Consider the following 14338-nt stretch of genomic DNA (forward strand, 5'->3'; position numbering starts at 1 on the left):
TACAGTGTAAACAGCTGGGGCCCCAGCACAGAACCCTGCGGTACCCCACTAGTCACTGCCTGCCATTCTGAAAAGTACCCATTTACTCCTACTCTTTGCTTCCTGTCTGACAACCAGTTCTCAATCCATGTCAGCACACTACCCCCAATCCCATGTGCTTTAACTTTGCACATTAATCTCTTGTGTGGGACCTTGTCGAAAGCCTTCTGAAAGTCCAAATATACCACATCAACTGGTTCTCCCTTGTCCACTCTACTGGAAACATCCTCAAAAAATTCCAGAAGATTTGTCAAGCATGATTTCCCTTTCACAAATCCATGCTGACTTGGACCTATCATGTCACCTCTTTCCAAATGCGCTGCTATGACATCCTTAATAATTGATTCCATCATTTTACTCACTACCGATGTCAGGCTGACCGGTCTATAATTCCCTGTTTTCTTTCTCTCCCTCCTTTTTTAAAAAGTGGGGTTACATTGGCTACCCTCCACTCGATAGGAACTGATCCAGAGTCAATGGAATGTTGGAAAATGACTGTCAATGCATCCGCTATTTCCAGGGCCACCTCCTTAAGTACTCTGGGATGCAGTCCATCAGGCCCTGAGGATTTATCGGCCTTCAATCCCATCAATTTCACCAACACAATTTCCCGACTAATAAGGATTTCCCTCAGTTTCTCCTCCTTACTAGACCCTCTGACCCCTTTTATATACGGAAGGTTATTTGTGAATACCGAACCAAAGTACTTGTTCAATTGGTCTGCCATTTCTTTGTTCCCAGTTATGACTTCCCCTGACTCTGACTGCAGGGGAGCTACATTTGTCTTTACTAACCTTTTTCTCTTTACATATCTATAGAAACTTTTGCAATCCGTCTTAATGTTCCCTGCAAGCTTCTTCTCATACTCCATTTTCCCTGCCTTAATCAAACCCTTTGTCCTGCTCTGCTGAGTTCTAAATTTCTCCCAGTCCCCTGGTTCGCTGCTATTTCTGGCCAATTTGTATGCCACTTCCTTGGCTTTAAACTATCCCTGATTTCCCTTGATAGCCACGGTTGAGCCACCTTCCCTTTTTTATTTTTACGCCAGACAGGAATGTACAATTGTTGTAGTTCATCCATGCGGTCTCTAAATGTCTGCCATTGCCCATCCACAGTCAACTCCTAAAGTAACATTTGCCAATCTCTCCTAGCCAATTCACGCCTCATACCTTCAAAGTTACCCTTCATTAAGTTCTGCACCATGGTCTCTGAATTAACTGTTTCATTCTCCATCCTAATGCAGAATTCCACCATATTATGTTCACTCTTCCCCAAGGGGCCTCGCACAACGAGATTGCTAATTAATCCTCTCTCATTACACAACACCCAGTCTAAGATGGCCTCCCCCCTAGTTGGTTCCTCGACATATTGGTCTAGAAAACCATCCCTTATGAGTCTCCTTGGACTCACTGGTTTTATACGTTTTAATTCAAACCCTGCAATACTGAAATAAATTCTGATCATATAGTAATAAAGGTACTTGGATATCAGGGGTAAGTTTAATACTACAATATTAAACAAGTAAATGGAGCACTTGTACAATATAAGATTTTGTTTAGCTTTTTTTTTAACTTGATATAACCCAACCTATGCTTTCTATGCCTTATTATTTTTTTCTGAAAGATATGTTTTACCTGCCCCACTCCAAATTTCACTACATACTCCAGGCTTACAGTTAAGTGCAGTACTGAGGAAGTGCTGCATTGTCAGAGGTGCCGTCTTTCGGATGAGACGTTCAATCGAGCCCCTATCTGCCCACTCAGGTGGATGTAAAAGATCCCACAGCACTATTCGAAGAAGAGCAGGGCTATTCTTCCCGATGTCCTGGCCAATATTTATCCCGCTACCAAAACCTAAAACAAATGGTCTGGTCCTTTAATTCATTGCTGTTTGTGTACCTTGCTGTGCACAAATTGGTTGCTGCGTTACCTACATTACAACAGTGATTGTAGATCAAAATTACTTCACTGGCTAGTAAGCTCTTTGAGATGTCCTGAGGTAGTGAAAAGCGCAATATAAATGCAAGTTTCCTTTTCCTTTTCCTTTTCCTTTTCCTTTTCCTTTTCCTTTTCCTTTTCCTTTTCCTTTTCCTTTTCCTTTTCCTTTTCCTTTTCCTTTTCCTTTTCCCTTCCTTCAAAAGGCTAGTATGTTTTGATATGATTTCTTCAGTCTCTCTTTTACACATGTAAAAAAAAATGCGTCAAACACAAAATAATCTCTGCCAAATGATTATGCTTCTATACAACTGCCAGAGCCTAACAGTAGTCAATTGAGTAAACGCAGCCGCAGTACAATTTACGCACACACAGCCAAAGCAATTTACATTCTTCATAAATTTGTACTGAAATGTCCCAAGGCACATCACAGGAGTATTATGAAAAACAAAATTTGACACCGAGCCGCATAAGTAAAAATTAACACAGTGACCAAAAACTTGGTGAAAGAGGTAGGTTTTAAGGAGTGTCTTGAAGGAAGAAAAAGAGGTGGAGAGGCTTAGGCAGAGAATTCCAGTGCTTGGGCCTAGACAACAGAAGGCACGGCCATCATAGGTTGACCGATTATAAGGTATGCTCAAGTTGGCAGAATTAGAGGAGCACAGTCATTTGTGGGGCTGGAGGAGATTACAGAGATAGGGAGGGGCGAGGGATTTGAAAATAAGGATGCAAATTTTGAAATAGAGTACTATAATATTACTCGCTTAATAGTATAATTTCCCAGTAATATTGATCGCCTGGGGCACTCTGATACACCGTGCTATCAAAAAATGTTCACATTTGGTTGGTTTATCATGTTGACTCATGAATTCACAATCTTGACTTCTCTTCTTAGGGCTACAGCAAACATATTTCTAAAGATAGGATGATTATCAGATTCGCATTTCAGACCTCCATTACAGTGTTGTCTATTGCATGTCCCTGTTCCCTGGGGCTAGCTACACCTACAGCTGTGATGGTGGGTACAGGTGTTGGTGCTCAAAATGGCATTCTCATCAAGGGTGGAGAACCACTAGAGATGGCACACAAGGTTAGTGGTGATACCGCAATTCAGTAAGAAAAAGCCACCACAGCCAGTAATGTATTTTTCACCAGCAGGATCAGATCAGATGGGTTACACAGGACTATAATTTTGATGGCCAGCCAATTATGAAATGTATCAGTATCACTTGAAGGAGGAAAATTTGCAAGGCTCGGGCACGAGCAAGGGAACTAATTGGTTAGCTCTTTCAAAGAGCTGGCACAGACATGATGGGCCGAATCGCTTCCTTCTGTGCTGTATCATTCTATAATTATCTTTTTTTTAAAGTTTTCTTTCTCTAGAAAGAGAAAAAAATCCATGGTATTTTTCCAATGAGTAATCATGAGTGGGGTCAGCTCTCACCTAAGAGTCTATTCATCATGTGTGAATCTGGGCAGTGTGAGTCCGTGGGCTATTTGGCTAAAGGAGACATCAAAGCCAATCCAACTTTATTTTCCTCTTATGCTGCTCATGCTTACTTTGAAGCAGGTTTCAATGCAACATGATCATGAGTGGAAACTGTGACTGATATTTTTCTGTCTCCCTACCCTGCCGATACTGAGACATTTCCTAGAACTGCCATTACCTTTTTTAAAATGTATGGATTCATGTGGGCGTCGCTGGCAAGGCCAGCATTTATTGCCCATCCCTAATTGCCCTTGTACTTGCTAGACCATTTCAGAGGGCAGTTAAGAACCAGCCACATTGCTGTGGGAGTGGAGCCATATATAGGCTAGACCAGGTAAGGATAGCAGATTTCCTTCCCTAAAGAACATTAGTAAACCAAATGGGTTTTTACGACAATCCGGTAGTTTCACGCTCACTATTACTGATACATGTGCTCGCTTTTTTATTCCAGATTTATTCAATTAGCCGAATTTAAATTCCCCTGCTGCCATGGTGGGATTTGAACTCGTGTCTCCAGATTAATAGGCCTTCTGGATTACTAGTCCAGTAACATAACCACTATGTTACCTGACCAGTTTAGATCAGCTAAATCAACAGAACTTTATTTCAGTAATTAATTAGAAGATTAATTTGTGGAACTCCTGCACGATTAAAAAAAATATATAGTTTGGTTGTGTTTTGAGCAACCATCGGAGCAGTGCATTCAGCATTTGGTTGTGGTTGTTCAGTGGGCTATTTGTGCTTACAAAATGGAATTGCATATTTCATCATCAAATGTGCTTTGAGGTCTCAACTTTTCCACACTTTGGCAACTGATGGGAAATTACATTTAAAAATGTTAAACCTGCAGTTGGCAGCTTTGATTATTTCACTGTACTGAAAAGAGCTTTTGTGTCTCTAGATAAAAGTGGCGATGTTTGACAAGACTGGAACAATTACACATGGTGTTCCTAAGGTAATGAGGGTTCTAATATTGGTAGACATAGCTGTACTGCCACTGAAGAAACTGCTTGCAATTGTCGGTACTGCAGAAGCTAGTAGTGAACATCCTCTTGGAAATGCCGTGGCTAAATATTGCAAAGAAGTAAGTCACAGACATTCTTCCACTATTTCTCTCAGTTTCTCAGTTCAGCCTGAGGGCTGGATTTTCCTTTTAAATCACCCCGCCCGATCCTTAGCGGTGTTAGAAACATAGAAAATAGGTGCAGGAGTAGGCCATTCGGCCCTTCTAACCTGCACCGCCATTCAATGAGTTCATGGCTGAACATGCAACTTCAGTACCCCATTCCTATAGAATGTTGCGCCTTTTTCAACCGCCAGAATGCCGCTGGTGCGCTCCCGCGGTTTTCGGATGCTCTATGTCGGCGGTGGCGCGACAGTGCGGGAGCGGGTGGTGTGCGGCAGAGGAGGCCTATCGACTCGGGAATCTTTGGCTCCCAAGTTATGCGCACGTACGCGCGGCTGTCAAGCTCTGCCCGCCCCCCAAAGGGACCGACGAGAGGCCAGAGACTGCCGGCCTGAGATTGCTGTTTGGGGGGGGGCGGAGGGGGGTGAGGGGAAGAGAGAGAGTGAAATCGCTGTCTGGGGGCAGTGGGAGAGATCACTGTGGGGGTGAGGGAGAGAGATTGGGGTGGGGGTGCGAGAGACTGGGAGAGGTGCAAGACACTGGGGGATGAGTGAGACTAATGTGAGTGAGAGACTAAAGGAGTAAAGAAGGCTTTATTAGACCATTTATATTATTGCCTAACACTAGAAAATACTACAATTCATTTAAAAATACATCATACTGGAGAACTGTAAAGATCTCTGTAATATCAAACAAACCTGTCAGATGTGTCCATACCGCCCACTTAAGATCCACTTAAGATCCAGTAAGACCTGCTTTTTCAGGACGGTATTAAGGTCCAGTGGTAAACGGATCTTAATGATGAAACTTCCATTTTGGGCGGTAATATATGGGGGACAGTATCGCATACCGCCCGGCAGTAATGAGTGTGGAATTTACCGCTGGGCGGTAAATGTTTTTTTTTACGAAACTTGTATTTCTGGGCGGTAAATGGGCGATTTAAGAGGAAAGTCTAGCCCTATATATCATACAAAAATCCCATGTATTATGTCATGATATACCTATTATATTCAAATATATTTAATATTTTCTTTTATCTTAGCAATAAAATACAATTTTTACGACTTATGCTAAAATCCTCGTTTTTAAAATTCTAATAGATTTACCACTGAATAATAATTTTACCAATTCTACCATTGAGTAATATTTTTTAAAGTATTTTTGTGCTTTTGTAAGAACTCTGTTGTGAAATAAGTGTTACAATTTTGAGTGTTGTGTAATTTAACAGACCAGATACCTGTACTTTTTGAACCGTTGTCTTCCAATTTAACACACTAAGGTGAGGACAATCCCAGAATCTTCTTTCGATAAACAATTGCCTCCTTTCATTCTCCTCCCCAGTTCCCCACTTCATCTTCATCCCCAATGTGAAGTGTGAGAAACTTCAATTTTTCAAGCCTTTTTTCATAACTTTAATCGCTTATTCCTGATGTAATTCTAATGAATCATTGCTGAACGCTTTAAATGAAACTAATATCTTCCCATTGTGAGTTGCCCAGAATTGCATGGAATACTTCAACTGTGGCTGAAATAATATCCTATACAAATTCAGCATCATTTCCTTGTTCTTGTATTTAATGTCCATATGTATTAAATCCAGAATCCCATTTACATGGATATAGCCTATTCCACCTGCAGTCATCTTTAAGATCTATGGATCTGTACATCTATATCCCTCTGTTCATTCACTTTGTTAAGGTTCTTGCCATTCAGGGCAGATTTTCACTTTTCATTTCTCTCAGTTTACTGCTAAAAAACCTCTTTCTTCAACTATACCTTTTGGTCATCTTCCCTGAATCATTTGCTATTCCTTGGTATCTGTTCCTCCTCTGTAAAGCATCATTGGGATGTTTTTTTACCTTAAATGTGCAATGTAAATGTTATTGGTAGTAGCATAATAGCTCAGGAAAGATAAGTAGTTTGTATTATGTTGATAATTATCTTAAGGTGAATTCTCTGCCCCGGAGGGCTGTGGATGCTGAATCATTAACTATATTCAAGGCTGAGACAGATAGATTTTTGGACTCTCGGGGAATCAAGGGAGATCTGATGAAAGTGGAGTTGAGGTCGATCTTATTGAATGGCAGAGCAGGCCCGAGGGGCCATATGACCTACTCCTTCCTGCTCCTAATTATTGTGTTCTTAAGGTGAAACTTTTCTCTCTGTTTCAGGAGCTCGACACAGAATCTCTTGGATACTGCACCGATTTTCAGTCTGTGCCAGGCTGTGGCATCAGCTGCAAAGTGACTAACATTGAAACAATGCTGATGAAAAGTGAACCACGTCTCATCATACAAGGTGAACAGAACACACATTTGTTGCAGATTAGTGACTCACATGACATGAATACAGTGCCCTCACTGACCATTGAACCAGAAGCTAAATATTTTGCTTATAAATTTTTATTGCTGTCTATAAAGTCAGATTTGTGACACCAATAAACAATTGGATAATATCTCCAATTAAATGTATTTGATTATGGTGAGGATTTGGTTCAAATTTTTTTTGAACTTCAATAATTTTTAACAATGAAAGCACTTGGATAAATACATAGATCTTTGCCATTGTTTATCTCGCAAAAACACAACAAATGGTGTGATATATGAAATGACCCACAGTTTGGTACTAAAGTGCACAAAGTTACTGAGTTCTCTCTCAAGAAGTCTATAAGGATAGGTATAGTGAGAAATAGAAGTGCAATATTCCAAGTCTTCTGAATTTGTTGGTCTTTGAACTATTAGTATCAGCTTCTTGACCCCCTTTTGAGCTAAATGGCTTTTGAATAATTATGAGTAAGTTATTTTGTGACAAATTAATTTACTGGACTTTTTGTCAATTTTAGGTGCAGTGGCTTCTCAGGCCTACTCTGTGTTAATTGGAAACCGGGAGTGGATGACACGCAACGGTTTACATGTTGGAAATGATGTCGATGAAGCCATGGCTAATCATGAAATGAAGGGACAAACAGCAGTGTTGGTCGCCATTGATGGTAAAGTTTATGCAGTTAAAATCATTGCACTGAATTGTGATAATGTAATTAGATGTTATTCCAGATCAGTGCTTCATTACAAGTACTCCAGTCCTTATACATGGCCTTTTTCGATCTTACAAAGGCCTTTGACACTGTCAACCATGAGGGCTTATGGAGCGTCCTCCTCTGTTTTGGATGCTCTCAAAAGTTTGTCAACATCCTTCACCTGTTCCACGATGACATGCAGGCCGTGATCCTTACCAGCAGATCCATTACAGACCCAATCCACGTCCGGACCGGGGTCAAACAGGGCTGCGTCATCGCTCCAACCCTCTTCTCAATCTTCCTTGCTGCCATGCTCCACCTCACAGTAAACAAGCTCCCCGCTGGAGTGGAACTAAACTACAGAACTAATGGGAAGCTGGTTAACCTATGCCACCTCCAGGCCAGGTCCAAGATCATCCCAACCTCTGTCGTCGAGCTACAATACGCGGACGACGTCTGCGCACATTCAGAGGCTGAACTCCAGGATATAGTTGATGTATTCACCGAGGCATATGAAAGCATGGGCATCCGTAAGACAAAGATCCTCCACCAGCCTGCCCTCGTCACACAGCACTATCCTCCAGTCATCAAGATTCACGGCGCGACCATCGACAACGTGGACCACTTCCCATACCTTGGGAGCCTCTTATCAACAAAGGCAGACATTGATGCAGAGATTCAACATCGTCTCCAGTGTGCCAGTGCAGCCTTCGGCTGTCTGAGGAAATCTACCACCAAGCTCATGGTCTACAGGGCTGTAGTAATACCCGCCCTCCTGTATGGATCAGAGGTATGGACAATGTACAGAAGACACTTCAAGTCACTGGAGATATCTCCGCAAGATCCTGCAAATCCCTTGGGAGGACAGACGCACCAACATCAGTGTCCTCGCCCAGGCTAACATCCCCAGCATTGAAACACTGACCACACTTGACCAGCTTCGCTGGGTAGGCCACATAATTTGCATGCCAGACACGAGACTCCCTAAGCAATTGCTCTATGTGGAGCACCTTTACAGAAAACGAGCCAAAGATGGCAGCGGAAATGTTACAAGGACACCCTCAAAGCCTCCCTGGTAAAGTGCGACATCACCACTGACGCCTGGGAGTCCCTGGCCGATGACCGCCCTAGGTGGAGTAAGTGCATCCGGGAAGGCGTTGAGCTCTTCGACGAGCATGAAGAGGTCAGGCGCAGGCAGCAGAAGGAGCGTGTGGTAAATCAGTCCCACTCCCCCTTTCCCCCAACGAATGTCTATCCCACCTGTGACAGGGTCTATGGCTCTTGTATTGGACTGTTCAGCCACCAAAGGATTCATTTTAGGAGTGGAAGCAAGTCTTCCTCGATTCCGAGGGACTGCCTATGATGATGATGATGGTCGTAATCAAAGGTAAATGGCAACAAACCCAACTCTCCAGTGGAGAACTCGGAAGAGCCTACTTGCACGTCATCTTGTATAATTTCATTTAATTATTTTATATTATTTACTTTTTTCTGTTGAATTCCACAAGATTTACCTGAAATGTGCAGAATGTAAACAGATCACCATTTCTGCTTACCTATGAGTAAAATAAACTTTTAGTTTGTGGTACTGACTATAACCCATGTAGTGCAAATAAAATGCACGTGAAGGGTCAGTCACAATATGTTGGCAGAGGTGTCAACCTTTAAGTATTAACATCAGTGAGATAACGGGTCAAGTTGCTGTCCGGCAGCTGTATCAGCATAAAAAGTACTTTGAAGAGCTGGACAGAGATCGCTGAAGGATATGCAACGATCATCTCATTATAGGATGTGAAAATAGCAAAGTTAGACCATGAAATTCCATGGGAAAGGGGGTGATTTTAACCCTAGTCGCTCAGCAGAAACCTGGTGATGGGCAGTTAAAATCGCCCTGGCTCTCACCTGTCCAAAAGCCGCCATGATTGCAACATCTGCAATTTTAATCTGTCCTCCTGAGCAGGCAGCAAGGAAACATGGAAACATAGAAACATAGAAAATAGGTGCAGGAGTAGGCCATTCGGCCCTTCGAGCCTGCACCGCCATTCAATGAGTTCATGGCTGAACATGCAACTTCAGTAGCCCATTCCTGCTTTCTCGCTATACCCCTTGATCCCCCTAGTAGTAAGGACTACATCTAACTTTTTGAATATATTTAGTGAATTGGCCTCAACAACTTCCTGTGGTAGAGAATTCCACAGGTTCACCACTCTCTGGGTGAAGAAGTTTCTCCTCATCTCGGTCCTAAATGGCTTACCCCTTATCCTTAGACAGTGACCCCTGGTTCTGGACTTCCCCAACATTGGGAACATTCTTCCTGCATCTAACCTGTCGAAACCCTTCAGAATTTTAAACGTTTCTATGAGATCCCCTCTCATTCTTCTGAACTCCAGTGAATACAAGCCCAGTTGATCCAGTCTTTCTTGATATGTCAGTCCCGCCATCCCGGGAATCAGTCTGGTGAACCTTCGCTGCACTCCCTCAATGGCAAGAATGTCCTTCCTCAAGTTAGGAGACCAAAGCTGTACACAATACTCCAGGTGTGGCCTCACCAAGGCCCTGTACAACTGTAGTACACCTCCCTGCCCCTGTACTCAAATCCCCTCGCTATGAAGGCCAACATGCCATTTGCTTTCTTAACCGCATGCCAATCTTCAATGACTGACGTACCATGACATCCAGATCTAATTGCACCTCCCCTTTTCCGAATCTGTCACCATTCAGATAATAGTCTGTCTCTCTGTTTTTACCACCAAAGTGGATAACCTCACATTTATCCACATTATACTTCATCTGCCATGCATTTGCCCACTCGCCTAACCTATCCAAGTCACTCTGCAGCCTCATAGCATCCTCCTCGCAGCTCACACTGCCACCCAACTTAGTGTCATCCGCAAATTTGGAGATACTACATTTAATCCCCTCGTCTAAATCATTAATGTACAATGTAAACAGCTGGGGCCCCAGCACAGAACCTTGTGGTACCCCACTAGTCACTGCCTGCCATTCTGAAAAATACCCATTTACTCCTACTCTTTGCTTCCTGTCTGCCAACCAGTTCTCAATCCACGTCAGCACACTACCCCCAATCCCATGTGCTTTAACTTTGCACATTAATCTCTTGTGTGGGACCTTGTCGAAAGCCTTCTGAAATTCCAAATACACCACATCAACTGGTTCTCCCTTGTCCACTCTTCTGGAAACATCCTCAAAAAATTCCAGAAGATTTGTCGAGCATGATTTCCCTTTCACAAATCCATGCTGACTTGGACCTATCATGTCACTTCTTTCCAAATGCGCTGCTATGACATCCTTAATAATTGATTCCATCATTTTACCCACTACCGATGTCAGGCTGACCGGTCTATAATTTCCTATTTTCTCTCTCCCTCCTTTTTTTAAAAAGTGGGGTTACATTGGCTACCCTCCACTCCATAGGAACTGATCCAGAGTCTGTGGAATGTTGGAAAATGACTGTCAATGCATCCGCTATTTCCAAGGCCACCTCCTTAAATACTCTGGGATGCAGTCCATCAGACCCTGGGGATTTATCGGCCTTCAATCCCATCAATTTCTCCAACACAATTTCCCGACTAATAAGGATTTCCCTCAGTTCCTCCTTCTTACTAGACCCTCTGTCCCCTTTTATATCCGGAAGGTTGTTTGTGTCCTCCTTAGTGAATACTGAATCAAAGTACTTGTTCAATTGGTCTGCCATTTCTTTGTTCACTGTTATGATTTCCCCTGATTTTGACTGCAGGGGACCTACATTTGTCTTTACTAACCTTTTTCTCTTTACATATCTATCGAAGCTTTTGCAGTCCGCCTTAATGTTCCCTGCAAGCTTCCTCTCGTACTCTATATTTTCCCTGCCCAAATCAAACCTTTTGTCCTCCTCTGCTGATTTCTGAATTTCTCCCAGTCCCCGGGTTCGCTGCTATTTCTGGCTAATTTGTATGCCACTTCCTTGGCTTTAATACATCCCTGATTTCCCTTGATAGCCACGGTTGAGCCACCTTCCCTTTTTTATTTTTATGCCAGAGAGGGATGTACAATTGTTGTACTTCATCCATGCGGTCTCTAAATGTCTGCCATTGCCCATCCACAGTCAACCCCTTAAGTATCATTTGCCAATCTATCCTAGCCAATTCACGCCTCATACCTTCAAAGTTACCCTTCTTTAAGTTCTGAACCATGGGCTCTGAATTAACTCTTTCATTCTCCATTCTAATGTAGAATTCCACCATATTATGGTCACTCTTTCCCAAGGGGCCTCTCACAACGAGATTGCTAATTAATCCTCTCTCATTACACAACATCCATTCTAAGATGGCCTGCCCCCTAGTTGGTTCCTCGACATATTGGTCTAGAAAACCATCCCTTATGCACTCCGGGAAATTCTCCTCCATCGTATTGCTTCCAGTTTGGTTAGCCCAATCTATATACATATTAAAGTCACCCATGATAACTGCTGCACCTTTATTGCATGCACCCCTAATTTCTTGTTTGATGCCCTCCCCAACATCACTACTACTGTTTGGAGGTCTGTACACAATTCCCACGAACGTTTTTTGCCCTTTGGTGTTCTGCAGCTCTACCCATATAGATTCCACATCATCCAAGCTAATGTCCTTTCTAACTATTGCATTAATCTCCTCTTTAACCAGCAATGCTACCCCACCTCCTTTTCCTTTTATTCTATCCTTCCTGAATGTTGAATACCCTTGGATGTTGAGTTCCCAGCCCTGATCATCCTGGAGCCACGTCTCTGTAATCCCAATCACATCATATCTGTTACCATCTATTTGCACAGTTAATTCATCCACCTTATTATGGATACTCCTTGCATTAAGACACAAAGCCTTCAGGCTTGTTTTTTTAACACCCTTTGTCCTTTTAGAATTATGATGTAGTGTGGCCCTTTTTGTTTCTTGCCTTTGTTTACTCGGCCTTCCACTATTGCTTTTTACCTTTCTACCATCTGTTTCTGACTCCATATTACTTCGCCCTGTCTCGCTGCGTAGGTTCCCATCCCCCTGCCATATTAGTTTAAACACTCCCGAACTGCATTAGCAAATGTTACCTCCAGGACATCAGTTCCAGTCCTGCCCAAGTGCAAACCGTCCCTTTTGTACAGGTCCCACTTCCCCCAGAACTGGTTCCAATGTCCCAGGAATTTGAATCCCTCCCTCTTGCACCACTGCTCAAGCCACGTATTTATTCTAACTATCCTGCTCCCTCTACTCTGATTAGCACGTGGCACTGGTTGTAATCCAGAGATTACTACCTTTGAGGTCTTACTTTTTAATTTAACTCCTAGCTCCCTAAATTCAGCTTGTAGGACCTCTTCCCGCTTCTTACCTATGTCGTTGGTACCTACATGTACCACAACAACTGGCTGTTCACCCTCGCTCTCAAGAATGCTCTGCAGCTGCTCCGAGACATCCTTGACCCTTGCACCAGGGAGGCAACATACCATCCTGGAGTCTCGGTTGCGGCTGCAGAAACTCCTATCTATTCCCCTTACCATAGAGTCCCCTATCACTATAGCTCTCCCACTCTTTTTCCCGCCCTTCTGTGCAGCAGAACCACCCATGGTGCCATGAACCTGGCTGCTGGTGCCTTCCCCTGGTAAGTCATCTCCCCCAACAGTATCCAAAACGGTATATCTGTTTTGGAGGGAGATGACCGCAGGGGACCCCTGCACTACCTTCCTGCTCTTGCCTTGTCTCTTGGTCATCCATTCACTATCTGTCCTAACCCTTACCTGCGGTGTGATCAACTCACTAAATGTGCTATCCACAACATTCTCAGCATCGCGCATGCTCCAGAGTGAGTCCATCCGCAGCTCCAGTGCCGTCATGCGGTCTGTCAGGAGCTGCAGCTGGACACACCTCCCGCACACATAGTAGTCAGTGTCCCTGATTTCCCACATAGCACAGGAGGAGCATGACACTGGTCCGAGCTCTCCTGCCATGACTTAACCCTTAAATTAATTTACTTACTAAAATTTACTTAAACACCAAACAGCTACTTAGTAGTTCGCTGCCAATTAAACCAATCTAAACGCGCCCAGAGCCAACAGGGTCCTTCCTTATATACGCATGTTGCGATCCAATGACATCATTGAGACCGACTGTAATTTAGCTCAGGCCTGAGCGGGTAATCCACCTGTAGTTAAAATCGTGACCAAAAAAGCTAGAAAATGGGAGAAAAATGTTGAAATACTGGAAATTTGAAATGAACAGAACATGCTTGAACTTTATAGGGACGTTGGAGGGGTGGTGTACTATGATAGTACAGGTTGGGCCTCTCTGGTCCAAGACACACTGGTCTGGAAACATCCGTGGTTCGGCATTAGCTGGGCCTGAGAGAGAGGAGAGTTTTTTTTTAAAGTTTCGTTTGGCTGGAGCGGCTGTCAGTGAGTGAGTGTGTTCGGCGGTTGGCTGGAGCGACAGTCAGTGGGTGTGTGCGCGGGTGCTGAGGGAGCCGCCCACAGGCTGCCAGCACACACGCATCCACACACAGGAGCTCGTGCGCTGTCGACCGATACCGGTAAGCGTGATCTCCTGTAGTTTGGAAAATTTGCTGTTCGGGCACCGGTCAGGTCCTGAGGGTACCGGACCAGAGAGGTCCAACCTGTACACAATCGATAGTTGATAATGCTCTGTTCTAAATAGTAACTCGTACTGTAATAAATTGAAACGCTCTACTCCAAAATTAACATAAGTAAACAT

The 14338-nt window shown here is 43.4% G+C and overlaps 1 protein-coding gene across 1 annotated transcript in view; it reads left to right on the forward strand.

Moving 5' to 3' along the window:
- The window catches only part of LOC139274653 (copper-transporting ATPase 2-like), a 94882-nt gene that overhangs the window by 49208 nt on the left and 31336 nt on the right, over window positions 1-14338 (forward strand). The window contains exons 14-17 of the mRNA XM_070891332.1: window positions 2869-3063; window positions 4364-4546; window positions 6760-6886; window positions 7431-7577. Of these exons, the coding sequence (XP_070747433.1) occupies window positions 2869-3063; window positions 4364-4546; window positions 6760-6886; window positions 7431-7577 (652 nt within the window). The remainder of the gene's footprint in view (window positions 1-2868; window positions 3064-4363; window positions 4547-6759; window positions 6887-7430; window positions 7578-14338) is intronic.

The sequence above is a fragment of the Pristiophorus japonicus genome, chromosome 10 (genome assembly GCF_044704955.1).
Source record: "Pristiophorus japonicus isolate sPriJap1 chromosome 10, sPriJap1.hap1, whole genome shotgun sequence".
Taxonomy (NCBI): Eukaryota; Metazoa; Chordata; class Chondrichthyes; family Pristiophoridae; genus Pristiophorus; species Pristiophorus japonicus.